Raw genomic sequence first — 26,161 nt, 5'->3', positions numbered from 1 at the left:
GCAAGCAAGGGTTACTCCAAGCGGAGTCTCCCTTTTTTCCAAAAATTGGGCCCCACACACACCCACCCCTTCAGTGGCAGCAGTTGTGCCCCAGTTGTACACTTCACAGCTAGATTTGCATCAAGCACATTCAAAATCCACAAGCATTTACTCTCCCCAGGATGACACAGGGGTTGTAAATTCCTTCTGGATCCATGACTTGTTCATTTTGATGAACGTCAGTCTGTCCACATTGTCACTGGACAGACGCGTGCGCTTATCTGTCAGCACACACCCAGCAGCACTGAAGACACGTTCAGAGATAACGCTGGCAGCTGGACACGACAAAATCTCCAAGGCGTAAGTTGCGAGCTCTGGCCATTTTTCTAGGTTTGAAGCCCAAAAGGAGCAAGGCTCCAGTTGCACAGTCATGGCATCGATGTTCATTTGGAGATACTCCTGTATCATCCTCTCCAGCCGTTGACTATGTGTCAGACTTGTTGTCTCTGGTGGCCTTGCAAAGGAGGGTCTAAAAAAATTATGAAAAGATTCCATAAAATTGCTGTTACCAGCACCAGATACGGTCCTACTGGTACGTGTAGACTGTTGAAGATGACGAGACCGTCCCATGTTTGTCAAGTTACAACTGGAAGATTCACTCACTGCACCTGCACGGTTGTTTGGTGGAAAAGCGGATCTAAGATCGAGTAACAGCTTCTGCTGATACTCCTGCATACGTGCGTCCCTTTCTATGGCTGGAATTATGTCACAAAATTTGGACTTGTACCGGGGATCTAATAGTGTGGCAAGCCAGTAGTCATCATCACTTCTAATTTTGACAATACGAGGGTCATGTTGGAGGTAGTGCAACAAGAAGGCACTCATGTGTCTTGCGCAGCCATGCGGACCAAGTCCACGCTGTGTTTGTGGCATAGAGGTGCTAACCGTTCTTTCTTCCTCTGACATCTCCCCCCAACCTCTTTCAACTGAAATTTGACCAAGGTCTCCCTCATCTGCTGAGTCTTCCATGTCCATGGACAGTTCGTCCTCCATTTCTTCATGTCCTCCTGCACCTTCCTCAACATCTCGCCTGCTACCATGCGCCCTTGTTGATCCCTGTCCCCCATGCTCCCATGCCTGGCGCCTTGGTGATGATGAACGTCTGGACCTTGGTGATGTTGTTGTGTCTTGCGCATATGAATCCTCCTGTAGTTCATCCACTTCCTGTTGTCCCACCCCCTTACTCCGAATAGTGTTTAGCGTGTGTTCCAGCATGTAAATGACTGGAATCGTCATGCTGATAATGGCATTGTCAGCGCTAAACATATTCGTCGCCATGTCGAAACTGTGCAGAAGGGTGCATAGGTCCTTGATCTGAGACCACTCCATCAGGGTGATCTGCCCCACCTCTGCATCTCGTTGGCCCAGGCTATACGTCATGACGTATTGCACCAGGGCACGGCGGTTCTGCCACAGTCGCTGTAACATGTGGAGAGTTGAATTCCAGCGTGTCGCCACATCGCATTTCAGGCGATGAACCGGCAGGCCGAAAGACTTCTGGAGCGATGCAAGTCGCTCAGCTGCGGCGCTTGAACGGCGGAAGTGAGCAGACAGTTTTCGTGCCCCGTTCAGAAGGCCATCTAGGCCGGGATACTGTGTTAAAAATTGCTGCACGACAAGGTTCAACACGTGAGCCATACAAGGTACGTGTGTCACCTTGCCCAGGCGAAGGGCCGCACCCAGGTTTGCAGCATTGTCGCACACGGCCTTACCAGGCTGCAGGTTGAGTGGAGACAACCATTTATTAAACTCGGACCGCAGAGCTGACCACAACTCCTCAGCTGTGTGACTCTTATTCCCAAGACATGTCAAGCTAAAGACCGCCTGATGCCGTTGCGCTCTGCTGCCAGCATAGTAATGAGGGGTGCGTGATTCCTTCTGCGCAGTGAGAACGCTGGTGGCCTGACCAGGCAGGCTTGGGGCGGAGGTGGAGGACCCAGATGAGGTGGAGGATGCAGAAGCAGTGGCGGAACTTGGACAGACAGAGGATTGACACACAAGTCGTGGGGACGGCAAGACTTGTGCAGCAGACCCTTCACCATCTATCACCATAGTTACCCAGTGCTCAGTCAGCAACATGTAACGTCCCTGTCCATGCTTACTGGTCCAAGTATCGGTGGTGAAATGCACCCGTTCACACACAGAGTTTCTCAAGGAAGCGGTGATGTTGTGTGCGACATGCTGGTGTAGCGCGGGCACACCTTTCTTAGAGAAGTAGTGACGACTAGGCATCTGGTACTGGGGCACAGCGACAGACATAAGGTCTCTAAAATCCTGTGTGTCCACTAGGCGGAAAGGCAGCATTTCTGTAGCCAACAGCTTACAGAGGGATAGAGTCAACCTCTTAGCTTTGTCATGGGTCGCAGGAAATGGCCTTTTATTTGTCCACATCTGAGGGACAGAGATCTGGCTGCTGTGTGTAGACGGTGTTGAGTAGGGTGTCCCTGGAAAAATGCAGATTTGTGAGGAAAGTGCAGGCGGAGACATGATGTTGCCTTCATCCAACGTTGGTGCTATCGATGTCTGAGACAGCTGTACACACTCACTTGTTTCCCCTTCCAAAACAACTGACGACCTACCAAGCAAACTGCCTGTTGCGGTTACAGTGGTGGAAGTTGTGGGTGGAAAAACAGGTGTGACAGCTGTCACCACAGTCCTAGAAGATGACAAGCGCGCGGATGCACTGGAAGGGGCAGGCGGTGGATGGTTCGCTCCGCTAGGCCGCATTGCAGCACGGTGAGCTTCCCACCGGGCCATATGATATTTATTCATGTGACGATTCATGGAAGAAGTTGTCAAACTGCTGAGGTTTTGACCTCTACTAAGAGAACCATGACAAATTTTACAGATCACATAATTTGGGCGATCTTTTTCTATGTCAAAAAAGGACCAGGCTAGGCAAGGCTTAGAGGCCATGCGACCTGATGATCCACCCCGAATAATGCTCAGAGGCAGAGTGGTGGCTGAGGATGCAGTTGTAGACGTGCTACCAGTACTCCGACTCTGTCCAGGAAGGCGCAAGGTAACTTCGTCATCAGTTGCATCCTCCTCCACCAACTCTGTTGACCTCCTCGAGTGCCTGACTGTGGGTTGACAGTAGGTGGGATCTAGAACTTCATCATCAATTGTTGTGTTTGCACTCCCCTCCCCCTCTGACCGAGCCTCTTCTTGCCCTGACCGAATATTTAAGTTGTCATCCCAATCGGGTATCTGAGTCTCATCTTCATCAGTATGTTCCTCATTGTCTATAACCACAGGTGTTACAGTTTGTGACAAAGGGTCAACATTATGCTCCGAAACTTGGTCCTCACGGCCTGAATCAGAGTCACAAAGGTTCTGGGCATCACTGCAGACCATTTCCTGTTCTGTACTCACTGTAGCTTGGGAGCAGACCTCTGATTCCCAGGCTATAGTGTGACTGAACAGCTCTGCAGACTCAGCCATCTCAGTTCCACCATACTGTGCAGGGCTGATGGAGACTTCAGAGCTGGGAGAAATCAAGTTTGATTGGAATGACAACTCAGAGGACTGGTGTTTTTTGGATGCGGTACTTGAAGTGGCTGAGAGGGCACTTGTTGGACCACTTGAGATCCATTCAAGCATTTTCCTTTTTTGCCCATCATCTACCTTTCTTCCTGTTGTTCGTGTCCATAAAAAAGGGAGCACATCGGATTGTCCACGGTAAGTAGTAGACATCTTACTTTTGCTGGTAGATGGTCTATCTTCAGCAGATGATAATGGAGCTTTGCCACCTTCCCCACGGACAAAACCTTTTTTGCCTTTTCCACCACGCCTCTTCCCCTTTCCACCAGCATCTGTCATTTTGCCACTCATGTTGATTGCGACAAGATTGTGGACTGAAAATGTGGTAGTAAAAATTGAGAGGTGGTGTAGATTGCAGTGGTGGTCTAGCTTTATTAACAGCAGAATAATAAAGAATAAATATCCCTGACAATGCAACTACGGCCCTTAAACTGGCAGCAAAAATTGCTAGTATAATGGCTTAGTTATAATGAGTTGGAGTGTGCAATGCAGGCAGACGCGCTCTGCAAATGTCTTTGCACTAGTGGGACTATAGCAAAGTCCAATAGCCACGTATAGGATGCCACTAGGTACACTGAGTGTTTGCTAGTATAATGGCTTAGTTATAATGAGTTGGCGTGTGCAATGCAGGCAGACGCACTCTGCAAATGTCTTTGCACTAGTGGGACTATTGCAAAGTCCAATAGCCACGTATAGGATGCCACTAGGTACACTGAGTGTTTGCTAGTATAATGGCTTAGTTATAATGAGTTGGCGTGTGCAATGCAGGCAGACGCGCTCTGCAAATGTCTTTGCACTAGTGGGACTATAGCAAAGTCCAATAGCCACGTATAGGATGCCACTAGGTACACTGAGTGTTTGCTAGTATAATGGCTTAGTTATAATGAGTTGGCGTGTGCAATGCAGGCAGACGCGCTCTGCAAATGTCTTTGCACTAGTGGGACTATAGCAAAGTCCAATAGCCACGTATAGGATGCCACTAGGTACACTGAGTGTTTGCTAGTATAATGGCTTAGTTATAATGAGTTGGCGTGTGCAATGCAGGCAGACACACTCTGCAAATGTCTTTGCACTAGTGGGACTATAGCAAAGTCCAATAGCCACGTATAGGATGCCACTAGGTACACTGAGTGTTTGCTAGTATAATGGCTTAGTTATAATGAGTTGGCGTGTGCAATGCAGGCAGACGCGCTCTGCAAATGTCTTTGCACTAGTGGGACTATAGCAAAGTCCAATAGCCACGTATAGGATGCCACTAGGTACACTGAGTGTTTGCTAGTATAATGGCTTAGTTATAATGAGTTGGCGTGTGCAATGCAGGCAGACGCGCTCTGCAAATGTCTTTGCACTAGTGGGACTATAGCAAAGTCCAATAGCCACGTATAGGATGCCACTAGGTACACTGAGTGTTTGCTAGTATAATGGCTTAGTTATAATGAGTTGGCGTGTGCAATGCAGGCAGAGGTGCTCTGCAAATCTCTTTGCACTAGTGGGACTATAGCAAAGTCCAATAGCCACGTATAGGATGCCACTAGGTACACTGAGTGTTTGCTAGTATAATGGCTTAGTTATAATGAGTTGGCGTGTGCAATGCAGGCAGACGCGCTCTGCAAATGTCTTTGCACTAGTGGGACTATAGCAAAGTCCAATAGCCACGTATAGGATGCCACTAGGTACACTGAGTGTTTGCTAGTATAATGGCTTAGTTATAATGAGTTGGAGTGTGCAATGCAGGCAGACGCGCTCTGCAAATGTCTTTGCACTAGTGGGACTATAGCAAAGTCCAATAGCCACGTATAGGATGCCACTAGGTACACTGAGTGTTTGCTAGTATAATGGCTTAGTTATAATGAGTTGGAGTGTGCAATGCAGGCAGACGCGCTCTGCAAATGTCTTTGCACTAGTGGGACTATAGCAAAGTCCAATAGCCACGTATAGGATGCCACTAGGTACACTGAGTGTTTGCTAGTATAATGGCTTAGTTATAATGAGTTGGCGTGTGCAATGCAGGCAGACGCGCTCTGCAAATGTCTTTGCACTAGTGGGACTATAGCAAAGTCCAATAGCCACGTATAGGATGCCACTAGGTACACTGAGTGTTTGCTAGTATAATGGCTTAGTTATAATGAGTTGGCGTGTGCAATGCAGGCAGACGCGCTCTGCAAATGTCTTTGCACTAGTGGGACTATAGCAAAGTCCAATAGCCACGTATAGGATGCCACTAGGTACACTGAGTGTTTGCTAGTATAATGGCTTAGTTATAATGAGTTGGCGTGTGCAATGCAGGCAGACGCGCTCTGCAAATGTCTTTGCACTAGTGGGACTATAGCAAAGTCCAATAGCCACGTATAGGATGCCACTAGGTACACTGAGTGTTTGCTAGTATAATGGCTTAGTTATAATGAGTTGGCGTGTGCAATGCAGGCAGATGCGCTCTGCAAATGTCTTTGCACTAGTGGGACTATAGCAAAGTCCAATAGCCACGTATAGGATGCCACTAGGTACACTGAGTGTTTGCTAGTATAATGGCTTAGTTATAATGAGTTGGCGTGTGCAATGCAGGCAGACGCGCTCTGCAAATGTCTTTGCACTAGTGGGACTATAGCAAAGTCCAATAGCCACGTATAGGATGCCACTAGGTACACTGAGTGTTTGCTAGTATAATGGCTTAGTTATAATGAGTTGGCGTGTGCAATGCAGGCAGACGCGCTCTGCAAATGTCTTTGCACTAGTGGGACTATAGCAAAGTCCAATAGCCACGTTTAGGATGCCACTAGGTACACTGAGTGTTTGCTAGTATAATGGCTTAGTTATAATGAGTTGGAGTGTGTAGAGGACAGGAGGGTACAGTGCCAGGATTGTGGGGCTCTGGGTAGAGGAATGGAAGCCTGCCTTTCTATTCCCTCCTAATAGGGAAATGCAGAGGAAATCCCTGACCTTGGCTACACAGACGCTGTCGCTGTTTTCAGGACCTGTCACCTTAACTCTGACCCTGCCGGTTTGAGCCCTTAAAAGGACTGATAGAAAGTGCTCTCCCTAAGCTGTCCAGCGCTGTGTATGCAGCGCATACAGCTGTATCAGCGATAGGACTCAGGAGGACGGAGCTGCGACAGTGATGTCTGACACCAAAGACGCAGAAGAGATAATGGCGTCCTGGAGGAAAATGTCCGGTTTTATAATGCAGGGACATGTGACATGGACATCCTATCACACATGCCGTTGCTTCTCTGGCTAAAAGTCCACTTAGCTGTGTGTGTGTCTGGGATTGGCTGACATGCTGGCCCTCCCCACTACACGCGCGCGCTTAGGGAAGGAAGACAAGGAAAAAAAAAAAAAATGGCGATCGCCATTATAGAAACAGCAGTGATCTGAAGGCGCTGTTCACGCACACTATACACTGAAATGTCATAATAGTGTGATTCACAGAGTGACTTAGACTATTACAGCAGAAACCAAGCTAGGATTTAGCTGTTTTTTTGCTGCTAGAACCGTTCTCGAACGTTTCTAGAACTATCGAGCTTTTGCAAAAAGCTCGAGTTTTAGTTCGATCTAGAACAGGCCCCAAAATCACTCGAGCCTAGAACTGGAGAACCTCGAACCACGAACCGCGCTCAACTCTAGTGTTGACCCGCTTGATGGACTGACCCAAATTTACTGACCCAACACGTTTCTCCCCACACTATTGGGGTTCATCAGGGGTCTTTTAAAACCATAGACAACCCTCTATATATTTAAATTGATGGGAGGGTATCCTATAATGGATTTTCTGGTTCAAAATGTTGATGGAGATTTACTTTTCTTTTTTCTCCCTTGTAACGTCAAGGTTCCTCCTCTTTGCTTCTTGTAATAATTCTGTAGAATTCAACTTTAGTAAAAGTTTTTTTGAACAAAAAGGGGGGAAGGGGGGGTTCCAAATTTTTTTTTTCTTTCTAACGGTTTTCTTGGTTACCTCCCTTTTTTTGGGGGGGAAACCCTTAAAGGCTTGTGTTTTCTCTATTTCTACAGTAAGGGCTGATATTTGTGTCACCATGTCTTCCTATTATAAGGTTTCTTTCCAGAATGGTGGTTTTTCTTCCTTATGTCTCTGCTCGATATATTATTCAAGTTTTATATCCACTCTGTTATTTGTCCCTGGGGGCCTATTAAGAAGCCTTGAGGTCCTAGCATTCTCCTTTAAAATTCTCCAGTGCTTCCTGGTATCGCCCTCCTCTGTAGTGGAGGAGGGTGATACCAGGAAGCACTGGAGAATTTTTTTTAATAGTGCCCTATAATTCCCGGCCATATTGGTAGAAAGTTATATCTCTCCTGTACTTCTCAAACACCTAAATCTATTCTTCTACACAGGTGCCTATGCCTACCCCAACTCCATTAAAAGGTAGCAATAGGGAAATAATTGGCAGGGCTAGCCGCCGTGGAGTGGGGGCACCAATTTATCCCAGCCTAGGGTTCCGACCCCCATAAATAGGTAGTTACAGGAAAATAGAGAAAATCTAGGGACATTTTAGTGCACAGGGACACATAGGGTGGGTTGTATAGTTGAATTTGTAATAACATGTCTTGTACGAAATAAAAATATAAATAAAAATAATTTAATAAATTCTGTGAATAGTTAAAGAGGAAAAAAGATAACTTCCTCCCAGTAGCCAGGCTTTCAGTATAGCGGCTGGAAATTTTTAAACTCTATTAACCTGCAGATTAACCCAATATATACAGATTAGTTTTTTTACATGACAGATTCCCCTTAATTGAACAATTTTAGAGGGATTTTCCAACAATCCCATGTAGAGTATAATGAAAGCTCTACTGATTGCACGGGTTATTACTGTTGTGAGTTGTTTCACATTCTTGTTGTCTTACCGTCTGTGTTTTCATACACAGCAGTGTGCGGCACAAACGCCACATCTCCCTTCTCCACCAGACACCTAAAATCAAAGGGAAAAGTGTAACTGAGCGTGAAAGTGTAACTGAGAGTGAAAAATTAATCTTGGTTTCCTTTGTGTGGTTTGTACATGGTAATGGATATTGGAGGAATGTTTTGAAAACTTCACTTCCATTTTTTCATCATTCGCATATTATCAACATGTTTATCCTGTGATTTTTTTTTTATAACTTTAGGACTTTTCCTTCTTGGTATTAAAATTTCAGTTCACATGTCCTGTAGTCATGTTAGAACGGATCCATCCATTTTTGCCGGATCCATTTTGTTAACATGGGAGTCTATGACGAACAAATCCATTAACAGATTGCTATTTAGCCATTCGATGTACTTGCATTTGTAAAGGATCCATTACAAATGGACAATAAATAACAAACCGTTAATGGATCCGTTGTCCATAGACTCCCACGTTAAAACGCATCTGTCCGACATCCGTAATTTAACAATGGACAAAAAACATGTGTTTGCACAACTTTTTTACAAAAGAATCCCTAAAGGATCGGCGGCAACAGATGATTACAGGACATGTGACCCCAACCTTAACACATTACTAAGGCGGGCTTTGCACACTACGACATCGCAGGTGCGATGTCGGTGGGGTCAAATTGAAAATGACGTACTTCCGGCATCGCATGCGACATCGTAGTGTGTAAAGGCTCGATGATACGATTAACGAGCGCAAAAGCGTCGTAATCGTATCATCGGTGCAGTGTTGGCGTAATCCATGATTACGCTGACACGACAGTCCGATGTTGTTCCTCGTTCCTGCGGCAGCACACATCGCTGTGTGTGAAGCCGCAGGAGAGAGGAACATCTCCTACCGGCGTCACTGCGGCTTCCGTAGGATATGCGGAAGGAAGGAGATATGCTCATCTCCGCCCCTCCGCTCCTATTGGCTGCCTGCCGTGTGACGTCGCAGTGACGCCATACGACCCGCCCCCTTAATAAGGAGGCGGGTCGCCAGCCAGAGCGATGTCACAGGACAGGTGAGTGCATGTGAAGCTGCCGAAGCGATAAGGTTCGCTACGGCAGCTATCACAAGGATATCGCAGTTGCGACGGGGGCGGACACTATCGCGCTCGGCATCGCAGCATCGGCTTGCGATGTCGTAGTGTGCAAAGTGCCCCTAAGAACTAGTGACAAGGGATTATCCATGCAATTTATATAATCCTGGCTGCATACTATATTCATCACTCCAGACATTCAATATAAATACTCTGGATGAGGATCTTGGTATGTGTAGGTGATCAGCCGTTTAAAAAAAAATAAATAAAAATGTCCTTTTTGGGGATCATGATATTTAATTTTGACATTTTCATTTTTTCCCCCTTCATTTAAAGTAAAAAAAAGTAAAATAAATAAATATATTATTTGCTTGCGTCGCCGCTTCCTGAAACCTTTAACGTTTTTTTTTATTTCTGTTCATAAAACTATACAAGCTGTCATTTTTAATAATGCCATTTTGCAGCACATAGGGCATTTTTGGGATGACCTAAAAACATCGATTCTGACATTTCATTTTTTTTTTCAAATGGGCATTCATCCTATGGGATATTTTATTACTCCAAACAGTTATGCATGCAGTGATACTATATACCCAGGGGAAGAGTAATTGCAATCGTAGGGATGGTAACAGGCCTGGGGTTCAAGGGGTCCATGTACTTCCTGCTTCAGCTGGATGTGTGTCTGAGTGCACACATCCAGCTGAAATGTAATGCTGCACAAAGACCCGAGTGAACCCTGCACTGCAAATTCACAGGAGTCAGAGGACACAGCAGCTGGCTTCTGGGGCTTACACATGTGCCCGCTGCTTGAGAGCAGTGAATATTCATTTTCTGATGCCAATAATACCGCCCACCTCTTTCCACTGAAGCCTGTGCTGAGAGGTCGGCAGGATTATTGGCGGAGAGCAGTGAATATTCATTCTCTCTAATAGCAGCACAGTGACTGATCACCTAGCCGCCAGCTTCCTGAGCCACAGTGTGCTGCTATTAAAGAAAACAATTTCACTGCTCTTCAGCCATGAAATTGGAGGATCCCCCGCTGAGGCCCTGACTCTGACTGTCTCTCCTCCAGCATACCACACATATACTGTATGTTTGACTTATCAGGAACAGTTCTGGGTGCATATTGCTAATCCCTGCATAACCGTCCCTGTATCTAGTAGCATAGTTAAAGGGATCTTTAGAAAAAAGTATTTTCTAAAGATCTTTTATCTTATGCTAATGAGCGTGGGGACTAGTCCCAAGGGTGTTATATCTCCTGACTAATCCACCCTCTTAACATGGTAGCACACCGCGGACACAGGTACGTGCTACGCGCGTCACCACTGATGATGCTGCATTGAATAGCATGTTAGTACACCCCTGTGGGCGTACTACCATGCTAAAAGAGGGGACTAGTCTGGGAATTTAACGCCCTTGGGACTAGTCCCTGTGTTCATTAGCATAATATAAAATATCTTTAGAAATACTTTTTCTAAAGATGTTTTTATCAATGCTACTATATACAGAGACAGTTAGGCAGTGATTAGCAATATGTACCCAGAACTGCTCCTGGTTCTGGGTGCATATTGCACCTGACAGGTTCCCTTTAAATCTGTGATAGCTTCATAGCCTATGCAATACATTGCATTAATGTAGTATTTTAGAGTATTGTGATCTAGACAATCTCTTATTATCCATAGTCTAAGATCTCCCATAGCAGGCATGATGGGCTTCAAAATGTCCCTTACTATTAAGGCAGTCTATCAGCACCCCGCAATTACGGGGAGGAAGTGACGACAGGTGTTTTATACTTTTGTCACGCTTGATAGCGGCAGTTAAAAGGTTAAACTGATGTAATCAGACTTAGCTTTGCATCAGTTACTGCTGTAACTGATGTAATTTCTCATTATTGCACATAACTTAATTTATGCACATCTATGTTTTGACTTTTTTGCCTGTGTGCTTTGGATGGGTTGTTACTGAGATCTGGTAAGAAATTCATCTCTATAACACCTTTAGAAATACATTTACTTAGAAAATTGGTGCCGTGTTTATTACTTCATTCACCCGCTGTATGATAAGAGCAGAATGGACAGGACCAGTCTCACTATATTATTTTACCTGATGGCCCCTTCATTGCCGTAATATGCCTCTTTGCCGCTTAGAGAACATTTTGTATTTGCCTCGGGGTTTTCTGGATCCCCAATACACAGGTTGCAGAGATTGGAATTGATGGCGGATCCCGGAGCGCAGCTCTCACTGAAATAGGATCCTATTGAGGATACAAACATATCAGCATGTCCATTGAAAGGGAACCTGTCACCAGATTTGGGGCCTATAAGCTGCGGCCACCACCAGTGGGCTCTTATATACCGCATTCTAACATGCTGTACATAAGAGCCCAGGCCACTGTGTAAAACATAAAAAACACTTTATAATACTTGCCTAACGGTCACGCTGCGGTGGATTCTATTCAGATGGGCGTCTCCATTGTCCGATGTCGGCGCCGCCTCTCTCGGCGATCTTTGTCGTCCTTCTGTAGCCGCGGTGCATGAAGCGTCCTAGATCATCCACACTCACCGGCATTGAGGTCCTGTGGAGACGCACTTTGATCTGCCCTGAACAGGGCAGATCAAAGTATTGAAGTGCTCCTGCACAGGACCGGCGAGTGTGTATGACGTAGGACACATCGTGCACACAGGCTTCAGAAGGAGGACGAAGATGGCCGAAATAGGAGGCACCGGAGAACGGAGACACCCATCTGACTAGAATCCACTGCAGCGTGACCGTTAGGTGAGTATTATAAAGTGTTTTTTATGTTGTACACAGCGGCCTGGGCTCTTATATACAACATGTTAGAATGCTGTATATAAGAGCCCGGTGGTGGTGGCCGCAGTTTATACGCTGAAAAACTGGTGACAAGTTCCCTTTAATTACCAGGAGGTTTATCAATAACAACCAACCATAAAATAGAGACAATCCATAAAAATAGAGAAAATTTGGCTAGAAATCTGAATAAATATTGATATGTCCATGATTTTTAATAAATTGAACTTCCAATAATATTTATGCAGGAGTATAATCAGCATTAGATTGTCCTAAGGGCAAGTTTCCTGTAAATCTGCAGTAAATACACAGTATCAATTCTCATGTATTACAGATTTTGCAATGTAGAGAATTTTGTAGCTGATTTCGCTCTTTACATTACACCTGGTCCTAACGTATCAATTGTTACAAATTATTACAAAGTTTTTGTTGCCTAAATTGCCCATCAAATAAATAGTTATTACCTGTTTAGTGATATGTCATAATGCAATATATCAGACATTTCAGAAGTCTTAATCAGGGGAGTCTAAGGGGCACTTTGCACACTACGACATCGCAAGCCGATGCTTGCGATGCCGAGCGTGATAGTCCCCGCCCCCGTCGCAGCTGCGATATCATGGTGATAGCTGGCGTAGTGAACATTAACGCTACACCAGCTTGACATGCACTCACCTGCCCTGCGACGTCGCTCTGGCCGGCAAACCGCCTCCTTATTAAGGGGGTGGGTCGTGCGGCGTCATAGCGACGTCACACGGCAGGCGGCCAATAGAAGCAGAGGGGCGGAGATGAGCGGGACGTAAAAATCCCGCCCACCTCTTTCCTTCCTCATTGCAGACGGGACGCAGGTAGGAGATGTTCCTCGCTCCTGCGGCTTCACACACAGCGATGTGTTATGCCGCTTGAATGAGGAACAAGATCGTAACATCGGTCATTTCCAAATTATGAAAATGACTGACGCTACACCGATGATACGATTATGACAATTTTGCGCTCGTTAATCTATCAAAAAGGCTTTACACACTACTATATCGACTGCGATGCCGGATGTGCGTCACTTTCAATTTGACCCCACCGACATCACACCTGCGATGTTGTAGTGTGCAAAGTGCCCCTAAGATCTATGGATCCATTGTATGGCCTGGCCAGGGGGAGTGCTGTTTTTTTTTTAATAAAACATTTCCTCTTAACCCCTTTCCCAATATGTTACACACATGTATGTTACACATCGGATGCCAGTGTATAGAGGGGTCTCAATGGTGGAGGCCGGCTGAGTTTTCCTAGCTCTGTTTGCTATTTTGAACCACTTAAATGCTGGAATTTATATACCATATTCCTGCACCAAATCTGCATCTCCTGGCAAAGAAGTGCATCAAAATCACATCACGTTTTGATCTTTTTTTGCCAGGAGATATAGTATTGGTGCCGTAATTTGGTGTATAAATTCCAGCACCCAATCTGTATCTCTTGGCAAAAAAAAAACCGCGGTTTGCTGCCGGGAGATGCAGGTCTCATTGAATGCAATGAGTTCACCTGAGATGAGGTCACTGAGTTCAATGAGTTCACCTGAGGTGAGTTTAACTGTGGTCACAGGTGGGGTACCATGGGAACCCAAGCTGTGACCGCAGGTAAACTCAGTGATGTCTCTGCACACAGCTGCGACTCATTCAGTGTCTACCTGAAGCCAAAGCGGCCAGTCATGTTCTCTAATGTGCCCGCGCACTGCGACTTCAGTATGTAGCAGAGCCAGGATTGTCGTGGAACGTCATGGTGTGGATTACGATGGACCTGGGTGTTTTGATGGGATAATAAATTGGGGATAATAAATTGGAGAAAGAGGGTATTTTTTTTTTTTATTTTAATAAAGGATTTTTGTGTGTTTGTGTTTATTTATTTTTATTTACAGGATTAGTAATGAAGGTGTCTCATAGACCCCTACCCATTACTAATCCAGTGTTTTGTTGTCCGGTTTAGTGGCAGCTGTAATTTTTGACAAATCATAGCTGTCATTAACCCCTTATATTACTCCGATTGCCACTGCACCAGGGCAGTTCGGATGAGCCCAGTATAAAGCGCTGGAATTGTCGCATCTAATGGATACAACAATTTTAGGCTGCTGCCGGCTGCTATATTTAGGCTTCAGGGCCTAATATCCATGGGCTTCCCCAGCTTAAGAATACCAACCCACCAACCCCCAGCTGTTGGCTTTATCTTGGCTGAGTATCAAAATTGGGCAGGACTGCATGATTTTTAAAAAATATATATTTATATAAATAAGTTTTAAAAAAGCCACATAGGGTCCCTCTTATTTTGATACACAGCCAAGATAACATGCACAGCTGGTGGCTGCAGACTCTATCCATCTGCTTTATCTGCACTGGGTATCAATATATGGGGACTATGTCATATTTTTAATTTATTTTTACATTCCATTAGGGGACCCAGAAAGCCTCTGTGAGGGCACCTAATCAGAGACACCAACATGCCGGCAGCCAATCACAGACGCTGTCACAGATTATGGGTGGGGCAACCAATGAATATGCCTGAGATGTAATGAGTGGACCCAAAAGCAGTGTGACAGCCGCACATGTGGAGACTGGTAAGTATATCCTCCTTTAACCATTTTGCTACCTTTTTCTTTTTTCTTTTTTTTTTTTTTAATTAACTGGGTGACCGAACCCAAACAGGAACTGGGCATACAGGTAAAAACCTGTATTCGGGTCCAAGATCCGGATACCTGGTGCTCGATGCTGTCACGGGGTACTTCTGCGGTATCACACAATCAACAGAGCGAGAGATGAGTGAACAAACCCAATAACCTTTACTAAATGCAAACCAGAAGGTCCATAAATCAATCCACCACATGGAGGGTAAAATAGTCCAGGAACTTGGATATAGTCCAGTAATGGGATAAATGCCCGAGAGATGAGAGTCACAATCCTCCAGCAGTCTTTTCCAGAGTAATCAGAGTCTCTCCAAGTCTCTCTGGGGTGCTGACCTTAGCATCAGCGTCCTATCACAAGTTGAATCTTACTGCCTTATCATCCTCCTCAATCTCAATTCTCATATTCAGAGGTAGGCAGACAGACTGGATGGTTTTCAGGCCTCCCTGGAGACGGAGGCACTACAGGGGGTGATTTTTGGTATTTGGAGCAGGGGAGTAATGAATGGACAGTCAGGAAATGAACTAATGCAATTATCAAATCTGTATTGTAATTAAGACTCTAGACAAGATGGGGGAATACACAATGATACAGAACAACAAGGGAACACTCCTAAAATCAGTAAAAAATATAAACACAGACAAAAAAAATACCGAATCCACCATATCACACCAATACAACTTCTTCCCCGCTTTTTTAATAAGTGAGTATGCCATGAGATCTACAGACATCTGGCTACCTCACTTAAGTCCATGTTGCTCAGCTGTTGATAGTTCCTCATGTGCCGCCCAGTGCCCCGGTACCTTCGGGTCGTCTCAGGGTCTTCAAGGACGGTGCGTCCTGGGTCCTTCTGGTCACAGGTAGGTTGACTTCTATAGGATTCGTAATGCCACTCTCGGTATTGAGGTCAGGGTGACCGCCACTGCAGATTAGGGGACGCCTGGGGCTGATGTTGAATGCAGTTAGATGTAGTGGCCTCCCGAGAGTGAGGCTGGCCCCAGGGCCCAGTGAAGGTGTGTAGTACCACAGGTCACAGAAGAACTCACACACACACAGCAGGAATGTCTTTCAGGGTTTTTACTCACTTCAGGTGGCAGGGGTGAATAGCCCGGGCTATGCTGTGATGTTCCAAGAGGGGAACCAGGCTCCTTCAGGCAGACTTATGAGGGTGGCTACTGACTCGCCTTCCTAGCCCTTGTGTTTTTGTGGTGACCCAGACTTGCAGTCCTACAGGGTCACCCAGGGAAGTTGCTTCTGCCTGTTCTCCCCTTTTTCGGCCCGTCTGCTTGTAGCCTGGACCAGGTCACTCCAGCTGCTTGCCTCTTGTGAACTATGGGCCCTCTCATTGCTACGTGTCTGCGGACTCTGTGGTGTTGTGGTGGAGGGTATGAAGTACCCCCACCTGCAGGTTGAGCAGGCCAACTGAATGGGCCCCTGCTCTGGGGACCTTTAACCCCGTGTGGGCCCGGTCCTCGCCAGGCAGTCCCCGTACTCAGCCACCTCTTTGCACTCCAGCCTTGGGTGGATTTCGGGTGGCACTACCAGGTGTCAGTTCTCCCCCATCAGTAACCACTGCACCTGCGGTATCTGACTAGTGACAGCCTCCAGGTTTCCTCCTTGCGACTGCTCTCCCTGAGCTTCAGTGACTGACTGGCTCACTACTCCCTCCCGTCTGTGCCTGTCTGCGCAACTTAGCAACCAGCCTTTCTACCACACCCCTTGAGTGGAGATGAAGGCCACGCCCCCTCCTGGATTCCCCAGGGGTCCCTTCAAAGGTCAATGTGGGAGACCTGGTTACTATGCGCCTGTGTAACCACACCCCGGTCAGCCTTCTGGATTACCTGTGTTGTACTGCCCCAGCATGGGTGCAGTACTCAGTGGTGCCTGACCAGGTTAGGGGCGCCACACTTATACAGCTTTTGGGGTTGGTCGGCCTAAGGGAGTCTATGGTTCTTAATGACGGGACAGTCCATCTGTGTTGGCCTTCCAGTTTGTATTGGATGGAGAAGCTGTAGGGTTGTAAGGACAAGCTCCACCTAAGCAATCGTCCATTTTCCCCCGACACGTGGTTCAGTCATGTGAGGAATTATGCTTTGGTTTGTCAGAATTGTAAAGTCTCTGCCATACAAGTATGGTTGCAATTATTTAGTGCCCATACAATGGCAATGCACTCCTTTTCAATGGTAGTATAGGCAATTTCTTGACCCAGTAGTTCCCGACTGGCAAAAGCCAGTGGCGTTCATTGCGGTCTGGACCTCAGGGGTTCATTCCCACCTAAGTCCCGTCAGAAGGCAACAGCCCAACCAGTCCACATAAGTGCCACCGCCAAGGGTCAGAGATCCAAGGGCCAGCGCCTGCGGGCAAACGGGCTCTCCCGACACGTACACGCCAGGGAGCGGACTACCCGTGGGAAGCCATAGGAGTCAAATACACAGGTGAAGGAAAACGACAGCCACCATCAACCCATCCGGGGAGAGTGAGAACACCGCAGCCGGCTGTGGGCCCCGTCCATCCAGCCATATGGTTTACCAGAGACTCTGTCCTTCTGTGTCTGAGTGAGTACAACAGTGCCATCCTGCACCGCAACATTTCACCCGCGCCCACGCTGCCTCCCCACCTTGGCACCTGCACCTATACCTCCTCCCTACTCCCCAACCGGGGCCCCGGGACCAACAGCCCCTACCCACGGATGGCTCAACACCTTAGCTGCTCTCCGCCATCGCTCCCAGGATTCCCCGTCACCAGCAGCGGTGGTGCCCACCATAACCACAACCCGTGGGTGGCGTCAAAACCGGCATCCTAAATACCCACCAAAAACCTCCCCTTTTCACTCGTGGGCGAGGAGGCACTGCTCGAGCCCTGCGTCCGGCCCCGTGCTCGAGCCACCGAGGAGCAGAAGCAGCGGACCCGAGCGCCAGCGATTCCAGACGAGCGGTGTTCCCACCCCTCCGCCCGCGACAACTTGGCGTCACGAACAGGATCCTACCCGTCTACTTACCAGTAGAAGTGCGCCTTGCAGTCCCCGCCGGCGGTGTCCGGCCGAAAAATTTGAAAATACGCCATCTTGGGCGCTAAAGTTCCCGCTCGAGTCGTCTTCCCCGAGCAGGAAAGGCGCGAAGGTGAAGCCCCGCCCCCAGGGAAAGGAGGTGCCAGAGAGAACCAAGGGGGGGCGGGTGAAGGCCTGCCTCATGTAACCAAGGGGATAAAGGGCAGGGACGCCAGGACTCTGCCATTCATCTGGTTCTTGGAAGCACACGCGCAAGATGTCCGTCCCGTCTGGTAACCCTGAGATCCCGGAGCCCACGCCAGGAACAGCGGCGTGGGTGGAGGCCCGGACAGTGCAGATGTGCTGCCGCCTGCATACCCAAGTCCGGTTCCTGATGGAGCGATGGGCGGCCAAAATGGAAGAGGTGGCAGCGGCCGTGCAGAAACGCGAGGCGGAGGCAGTGCTGGAAGAGCGGGTAAGCGACCCACGACCCTGTGTCCCAGAAGGACCAGTTGCTGCGGCTGAGGGGCCCGGTCTGTGACCGTTCACCCTGCTGCCTCCCCAGCCACCCGTATCGATTGTCGCTACCCTGCCAATCAGTCCGCTGCCCCCAACATCGGCAGCGGAGTCCAACTCGCCCACCCAAGAGGACAAGCCTGTAGGCGCTGCCCGCGGACGATCCTATGAACAACCCGCACCGATCCCATTACCGTGGAAGGTTCCTCGGGAGGTGTCCATCCGTGAGGTGAAGCCGCCGGTCCCGGAAGTGACCGCGTCTAAGAGAGTCCCGGTCCCAGCAGTCCGCCCGGCCATGGAAGTAGTGGAGACCGCCATCAGGAGGGCCCAGCAGGTGAGGCCTGTCATCCCTGAACCCCACGCCTCGGCTGAGGCAGCGCCGGGTCGCCGCTGTAAGGCAGCATCCCAGGGCGCGTTACCGCAGGACTTCCCAGCGAGGGTATCTGTCGTAGCTGGTACGGTGGAGATCCGGCGAGGCCTGACCCGCGCGCAGCAGGGGTACGCAAGTGCCCCCTTTTGGGATGGGCAGCCAAGCCAGCTGGGCCGCGAGATTGCCGCCAGGGAGCAGCAGAGAGCTGAAGTGCTGGCCCGCACAATCTGGGAAAAAGACAATCTCCGGAACGCCACCTACCGGGTGCGGGGTTCGATCTACTAGGGCCAGGTCAGGCGGTTCGATCCCAGTGAGGATATGGGTTCATTTACGAGCCGGGCCTGGAGGTCGAAATCTTTGTGGCTCGCAGAGACGTGAACTCCCATCTCCCAACGGGCCACCCTGGCCATGACCTGCAACCGGGTGACCTGGTGACGTACACCCGGCACTGCGGGGAGAGGGGCTGGATCACCTTTGATGTGAAGGAGAGAGAAAGCCGCAGTGTCCCGAGGCGGCCCCACTCCCCTCCCCCACCGTACCGTCCGGATGTAGAGCTGGAGGAGTATGAGGAAGGCGACCTCAAGTAAAGGCAGCGGATCCCCGTTGCAGCAGAACTGTTGTCCCCCGTTGGGACCCTAAGTTATGTTTGTCACCGTTAACCCCAAAAAGCCCCCTCCCACATGAGAAATAATGAACATGGCCGAGAACTCGCAGGCTACCCACAAACTGGTGGGCTTGTAAATAATTCCGGGCTGGAGTTCCGTAAACCGCCTCCGGAGAGGCAGGTTGGAGGAAGGACCCGCAGCAGAGCAGGCTATGGTCCGGTCACCACCAGGACCAGTGACCATCCTCCGAGGTCAGTGTTCCCCCTGGACGTGGGGCCCATAGAATGATAACTGGGTGCGAGACACCGTACCTGTTCCCGCTTGGGCGATCTGAACCAGGTTCCTGTTTTCCGGACTGGGGAAAAGGGGTGCTGTCCACTTCTTAGGGGCAGCATCAAGGTTTAGGTTGTTTGGGAGGGAAAGCGGAAGAACTGGGACCCATCCGTTGTTATTTAAAAATGTTTTATTATTACTGTTTGCAACAGTTGAAGTAACATGCCTCCCGTCAGGGAAGATCTAAAAAATATGCATACCGTTTGTTTGTTTTCCTGTTATTTATATTTTTCAGAAAATAAAACCGGTGATGGACGCCCGCGGACGGTCTGCATTTTACCAAGGGGGAGTGTGACGCCCTGGACCCCAGGGGTCACAGTACACTAACACCACACACACACACCGCTTCCCCTAGGTAGGTGACACCAGTCAATCAAATCCTTGTTGCCACCCTCCAGGCTTGATGTCCACACCAAGTGGGGCGGAGCCAGGCAGTTGACCCCACACACCGAGGAGTTCACAGGCCTGGAGGCGGGAAAAGTAGTTAGGTAGGCAGTGAAAGTGAGAGGAGTGAAAACTGTTGGTGTTTGGGTTGGAGCCCAGGAACGTTCAGCAAGGTCGGTAGACGGTGGTGGCCGTCTGCAGGAGTTGGTGTAGGTCAGAGGAACGGTAGGACCGGGGTCGGGCGGTGGCCCGCCGGTACCGAACCGGGGAGCAGATTGAAGCCAAGCACCAAGGCAGGGTACTCAGACCCCGACCAGGCTAGGAGCCGCCGTAAAAGGTCAAATTATCTGATTGCGGTCTGGACCTCAGGGGTTCATTCCCACCTAAGTCCCGTCAGAAGGCAACAGCCCAACCCGTCCGGATAAGTGCCACCTCCAAGGGCCAGCGCCTGCGGGCAAACGGGCTCTCCCGACATGTACACGATGGGGAGCGGACTACCCGTGGGAAGCCATAGGAGTCAAATACACATACACAGGTGCAGGAAAACGACAGCCACCATCAATCCGTCCGGGGAGAGTGAGAACACCGCAGCCGGCTGTGGGCCCCGTCCATCCAGCCATTTGGTTTACCAGAGACTCTGTCCTTCTGTGTCTGAGTGAGTACAACAGTGCCATCCTGCACCGCAACATTTCACCCGCGCCCACGCTGCCTCCCCACCTCGGCACCTGCACCTATACCTCCTCCCTACTCCCCAACCCGGGCCCCGGGACCAACAGCCCCTACCCACGGAGGGGTCAACACCTTAGCTACTCTCCGCCATCGCTCCCAGGATTCCCCGTCACCAGCAGTGGTGGTGCCCACCATCACCACAACCCGTGGGTGGCATCACTACCGACATCCCAAATACCCACCACAAACCTCCCCTTTTCACTCGTGGGCGAGGAGGCGCTGCTCGAGCCCCGGGTCTGGCCCCGTGCTCAAGCCACCGAGGAGCAGAAGCAGCGGACCCGAGCGCCAGCGATCCCAGACGAGCGGTGTTCCCATCCCTCCACCCGCGACAGACGCATTTGTCTTCACTAGGAACTTGGGCTTATAGACCGGGGCCGACAAGACAGGATCAGTGATAAGGGCGGTCTAAGGCTGAAAAGGTATCCTCACATGCAGTTGTCCACGTCACAATTCTAGGCATGTTTTTGCAGGTTAGGTCGGTTAATGGCTTGACCAAGGTGCTGAAATTAGGAACAAATTTTTAATAACAACCAGCAGTTCCCAAAAAAGCAAGTACCTGCTTCTTAGTCTGGGGTCTACACCAGTTGCTAATGGTTTCCACCTTGGCAGGCTTAGGCTTTAGGGTTCCACCCCCTACTTTGTGCTCATGGTACTGCACCCCTGCCATCCCGAACTGGCATTTATCAGGGCGAATGGACAGCCCTGCAGTCAAGATATAATCTTGCACTATGGCCAAGTGTTTAAGATGGTCCTCCCAGGTTGTGCTGAAAATGGCAATGTCATAATGCTAAGCACCGGCAACGTCCTGACATTGTTCTAACAATGAATTCCCCAGTCTCTGGAAAGTAGTGGGTGCATTTTTCATCCCGAAGGACATTCACAGGAACTCAAAAAGTCCAAATGGAGTAATAAAGGCTGAGCACTCCCGAGCGTCCTCCGTTAGCGGTATCTGTCAGTACCCCTTGCTTAAGTCTAACATGATTACAAATTAGGCACATGCTAGCTGATTCAACAGATCATCAATCCTGGGCATGAGGTAAGTGTCACTCTTGGTGATTTTGTTTAATCTCCGGTAATTGACACAGAACCGTGTTGTATGATCCTTCTTGGGGACGAGAATTACAGGAGAGGCCCAGGAGCTGTGAGATAGCTGAATTTGGTCCAGTTGTTTAACCTCCTCCAGTTTGTTCTTTATGATGCCCTGAACAGCCACTCAGACCTGTAGGCAGCTTACGTACGCAACTTGTCCAGAGTTTTCCACATGGTGGCTGGTGACAGTAGTCTGCCCTGGCTTTGAGGAGAAAGCCTTTGGTCTTAGTATGGAGAAAATATTGTCCTTTTGCATACACAATAAATGTGAGTCCAGGGACACTTGTTCCATAGATCCTCCCACATGGGCGACCTGAAGAATAGCGGGGAGATACTCGTCCTCTGAGTTATCACTAGGGGGGTGGCAGAAGGCAAGAATAGGCAGAGATTGGTCATGATAATCTTTCAGCATATTGATGTGATAACAGAGAGTGATAGAAGAAGGGTCTTAATTCCGCGCCAAGGGCTCAAAGGATCCAGGAAGAGATTAATGTTTCTTTAATAACATGCACAAGTCTACGCGTTTCTGGAGACACAGCTCCCTTCATCAGGACATTGGCAAGAGAACATCAACAACAAGCTTTTGATGTTCTCTTGCCAATGTCCTGATGAAGGGAGCTGTGTCTCCAGAAACGCGTAGACTTGTGCATGTTATTAAAGAAACATTAATCTCTTCCTGGATCCTTTGAGTCCTTGGCGCGGAATTAAGACCCTTCTTCTATCACTCTCTGTTATCAGCCAACTTTGGGACTGCTGCCTGGACCTGGATCTTATATATGCCTGTATAGTGGTTGTGACTGGCACAACCATTATAGGTGAGTGTGTTTTTATTACATATCTTCCTCCCCTTTTTTGGGGTAAGACCCTATTGCACTTTTCTTTCCACAGTTTCTCATTTAGCATATTGATGTGGAAGATCTTCTATTGTCGACCACTAGGGTGTAGGGCAATGATGTAGTTAGTGTCATTAATTTTCCTGGCAACCTGATAAGGGTCTTCCCATGTTGCTTGAAGCTTGTTGGCAGGAGAAGCAATAATCATGATGAGCACCTATTGTCTTTCCTTCAATTGCCAGTTCCTGGCTTTACGATTATACCAGATCTTTGTCTTGACTAGGCCATTCTCTGGTGTTCTTTAGCCAAGGTAGGTAGCTGAGTGAGACAGTCTCGGAACTCTAGGACATAGGGAATGACAGGCACTCCAGTGTCTGAGATATTTCCCCTTCCAGTGTTCCTTCAGATGAGTGAGAGGCCCAAGGACCTTCTGAGCAAACAGTAGTTCAAAGGGAGAGAATCCCGTGGATTCCTGGGGAACCTACCAATACACAAAGAGGAGATGCAGCAAGTATTTCTCCCAGTCCTTTTCACAGTCAGCAAAAGCCCGGAGCATATTTTTTAGGGTTCCATTAAAGCGATCACATAATCCGTTGGTCTGCAACTGATATGGGATGGTGCAAATGGCTCAAACACCACAGGTATGCCAGAGGGATTGGACCAGGTCCGACATAAACTGAGTCCCTTGATCTGATAATATTTCACTGGGGAGCCCTGACCAGGTAAATATGGTAAAAAGATCCTTGGCTGCCTTTACGGCTGTAATATTGGACTGGGCCAGGCCTTCAGGATACCGAGTGGCATAGCGCACCACTGTCAGGATGTATTATTTTCCTGACTTGTTGGGGTGGGCCAGTGGTCTTATGATGTCCACAGCTAGATGTTAAAATAGTTCTTCAATTATGGTCAAGGGTTGCAGAGGTACCTTATGTCTAGTTCCTGGATGCCGCATTCACTGGCACACACGGCAGGTGCGGCAATAATGGTCTACCAACTGCGAGACGCCAGGCCAGGAAAAACTTTGGGTGAGTCTCTTTTCAGTCCTTTTCCTTCCTTGATTCCCAGCCAAGGGGATGTCATAGGCCAGTTAGAGTAGCTGTGACCTGTAATTCTGGGGGACAATGAGTTGCCTGGTTGCCGCTTCAGGGATGCACGTTCCACTGTTCTTCATTACATGATAATACAATCCCTTTTCTAGGGTGAAGCTGTCTCCATTTTCTCCCACATGCACAGTTTATGCTCTTAGCCTAATGGCTTCCAAGGTAGTATCACCCTCTGTTTTTCGACTAAACTCTTCTGTGTTCCAAGACTCACCCAATGAAGTAGCAGGGGATGGATTGCTTGCCGACTATGATGGGGGTCATGGTTGTTGCTCCCCGGTGAAGTCCTAAAGTTGTGGTGGTGCTTGCATGGCCTGTAGTCATCTGACCGCTCCCTATATACAGCTGACACAGATATACAGTATATACTGTATAGCTGGTACAGATATACAGTATACACAGCTGATAAAGATCTACAGTATACAGTACACAACTGATACAGATCTACAGTATATACAGCTTATACAGATCTACAGTATATACAGCTTATACAGATCTACAGTATACACAGCTGATACAGATATACAGTATACACAGCTGATACAGATATACAGTATACACAGCTGATACAGATATACAGTATACATAGCTGATAGAGATATACGGTATATACAGCTGATACAGATATACCTATATACAGCTGCTACTTACCAATGTCACAGCTTTTGGTCTTCTGATAAATGAAGGCTCGAGGAATTTTCCATCCAGCGTGGTCATTAACACTGGGGTGACAAGACTTTTTGCCTTGAAGATTGTTCCATGTGATATCTTTATCCGTCTTCTTTACTAAGGCTACAATCTTGTGTGTGCCATAATCTGCATCACGCATAAAACATCACAGTAAATACAGGGCACTTTTAAGTACCTCAATAATGAGCTGGAAATTTCATATCATGGAGGCTAAACAACAACATATCAGTGGCATAATTCACATGTTTTACATGTAAAATGTGAAGGGTGAAATCTGTAATTTTTTTCAGAAGCACTGATGCCCCATACACATAACTACCTTCTAGACATCTGTGAATGATCAGTGCTCTGATAAATCTGGAAGTGATGTTTTGGTGTAAACTGTAAGGTTTTATGTCATTGATATCAGCAGATTGATAACTACAGGAATCACTATAGCATGTCCTTTATCTAATATATAAAGCTGAGTGTATGTTTGTGTATGTGTGTGTGTGTGTGTGTGTGTGTGTGTGTGTGTGTATCCGCTAAAGGAATTTGCATCGTCGCATTTACAATCACAAAAGTTTGCACAGCCACCTCATGTCACTCTGCGAACGTCATAGACTATGTTTTGACGGGAAAATTTAACCCCGCGCTTTACAGTTACTCTCCAAAAAACCTGCCTTCATTAAAGACAATGGAGCTGGGAGCTACAGGACATTAATAGGAGCTGTGATTGATTGCTATAGGAACTAAGGACATTCATAGTATAGGAAGCTTCTGTGTGAGTTAATATGATGTCAGTGGGGAGATGGATAGAGATATATATATAGAGAGAGAGACAGGAGAGACAGACAGGGAAAGAGACAGAGCGATAGAGACAGATAGGAAAAGAGACAGACAGAGACAGGCAGACACAGACAGATAGGCACAGACAGACATAGGCACAGACAGACAGACAGAGACAGGCAGACAGGGAAAGAGACAGACAAAGGCAGACAGGGAAAGAGACAGAGAGACAGATAGGGAAAGAGACAGACAGGAAAACAATCAGACAGAGAAAGAGACAGAGAGAGGGATAGACAAAGGCAGACAGGGAAAAAGACAGACAGGGAGATATACAAACAGAGACAGACGGACAGAGGCAGACAGGGAAAGAGACAGAAAGACGGAAAGAGACTGACAGGGAAAGAGACAGACAGAGGCAGACAGACAGGGAAAGAGGCAGACAAAGGAAAACAGGGAAAAAGACAAAAAGACAAAGAGACAGACAGAAGAAGACAGACATAAGTAGACAGGGAAAGAGACAAACAGGGAAAGAGACAGAGAAACAAAGAGACAGACAGGGAAAGAGACAGACAGTGAAATAAACAGAGAGACAGGCAGAGACAGACAGAGAGAGACAGATAGAGACAGACAGAGATAGAGAAATAGATAGACAGATAGGGAAAGAGACTGACAGACACACAGAGACAAACAGAGACAGACAGACAAAGAGATATAAAGAGACTTTTTCAGAGACAGAAAGACAGAGAGATAGACAGACAGAGACAGACA

General features: G+C 47.9%; 1 protein-coding gene across 1 annotated transcript in view; it reads right to left on the bottom strand.

The window, feature by feature from the left end:
- The window catches only part of LOC142296894 (saxiphilin-like), a 140,513-nt gene that overhangs the window by 19,038 nt on the left and 95,314 nt on the right, over positions 1–26,161 (bottom strand). The window contains exons 15-17 of the mRNA XM_075340997.1: positions 24,587–24,751; positions 11,626–11,776; positions 8,440–8,504 (exon numbers count right to left, since the gene is read on the bottom strand). Of these exons, the coding sequence (XP_075197112.1) occupies positions 8,440–8,504; positions 11,626–11,776; positions 24,587–24,751 (381 nt within the window). The remainder of the gene's footprint in view (positions 1–8,439; positions 8,505–11,625; positions 11,777–24,586; positions 24,752–26,161) is intronic.

Source organism: Anomaloglossus baeobatrachus, chromosome 3 (assembly GCF_048569485.1).
Source record: "Anomaloglossus baeobatrachus isolate aAnoBae1 chromosome 3, aAnoBae1.hap1, whole genome shotgun sequence".
NCBI classification, from domain to species: Eukaryota; Metazoa; Chordata; class Amphibia; order Anura; family Aromobatidae; genus Anomaloglossus; species Anomaloglossus baeobatrachus.
Note: the sequence above shows the minus strand (reverse complement) of the source record. Positions and strands in the feature narration are given on the sequence as shown.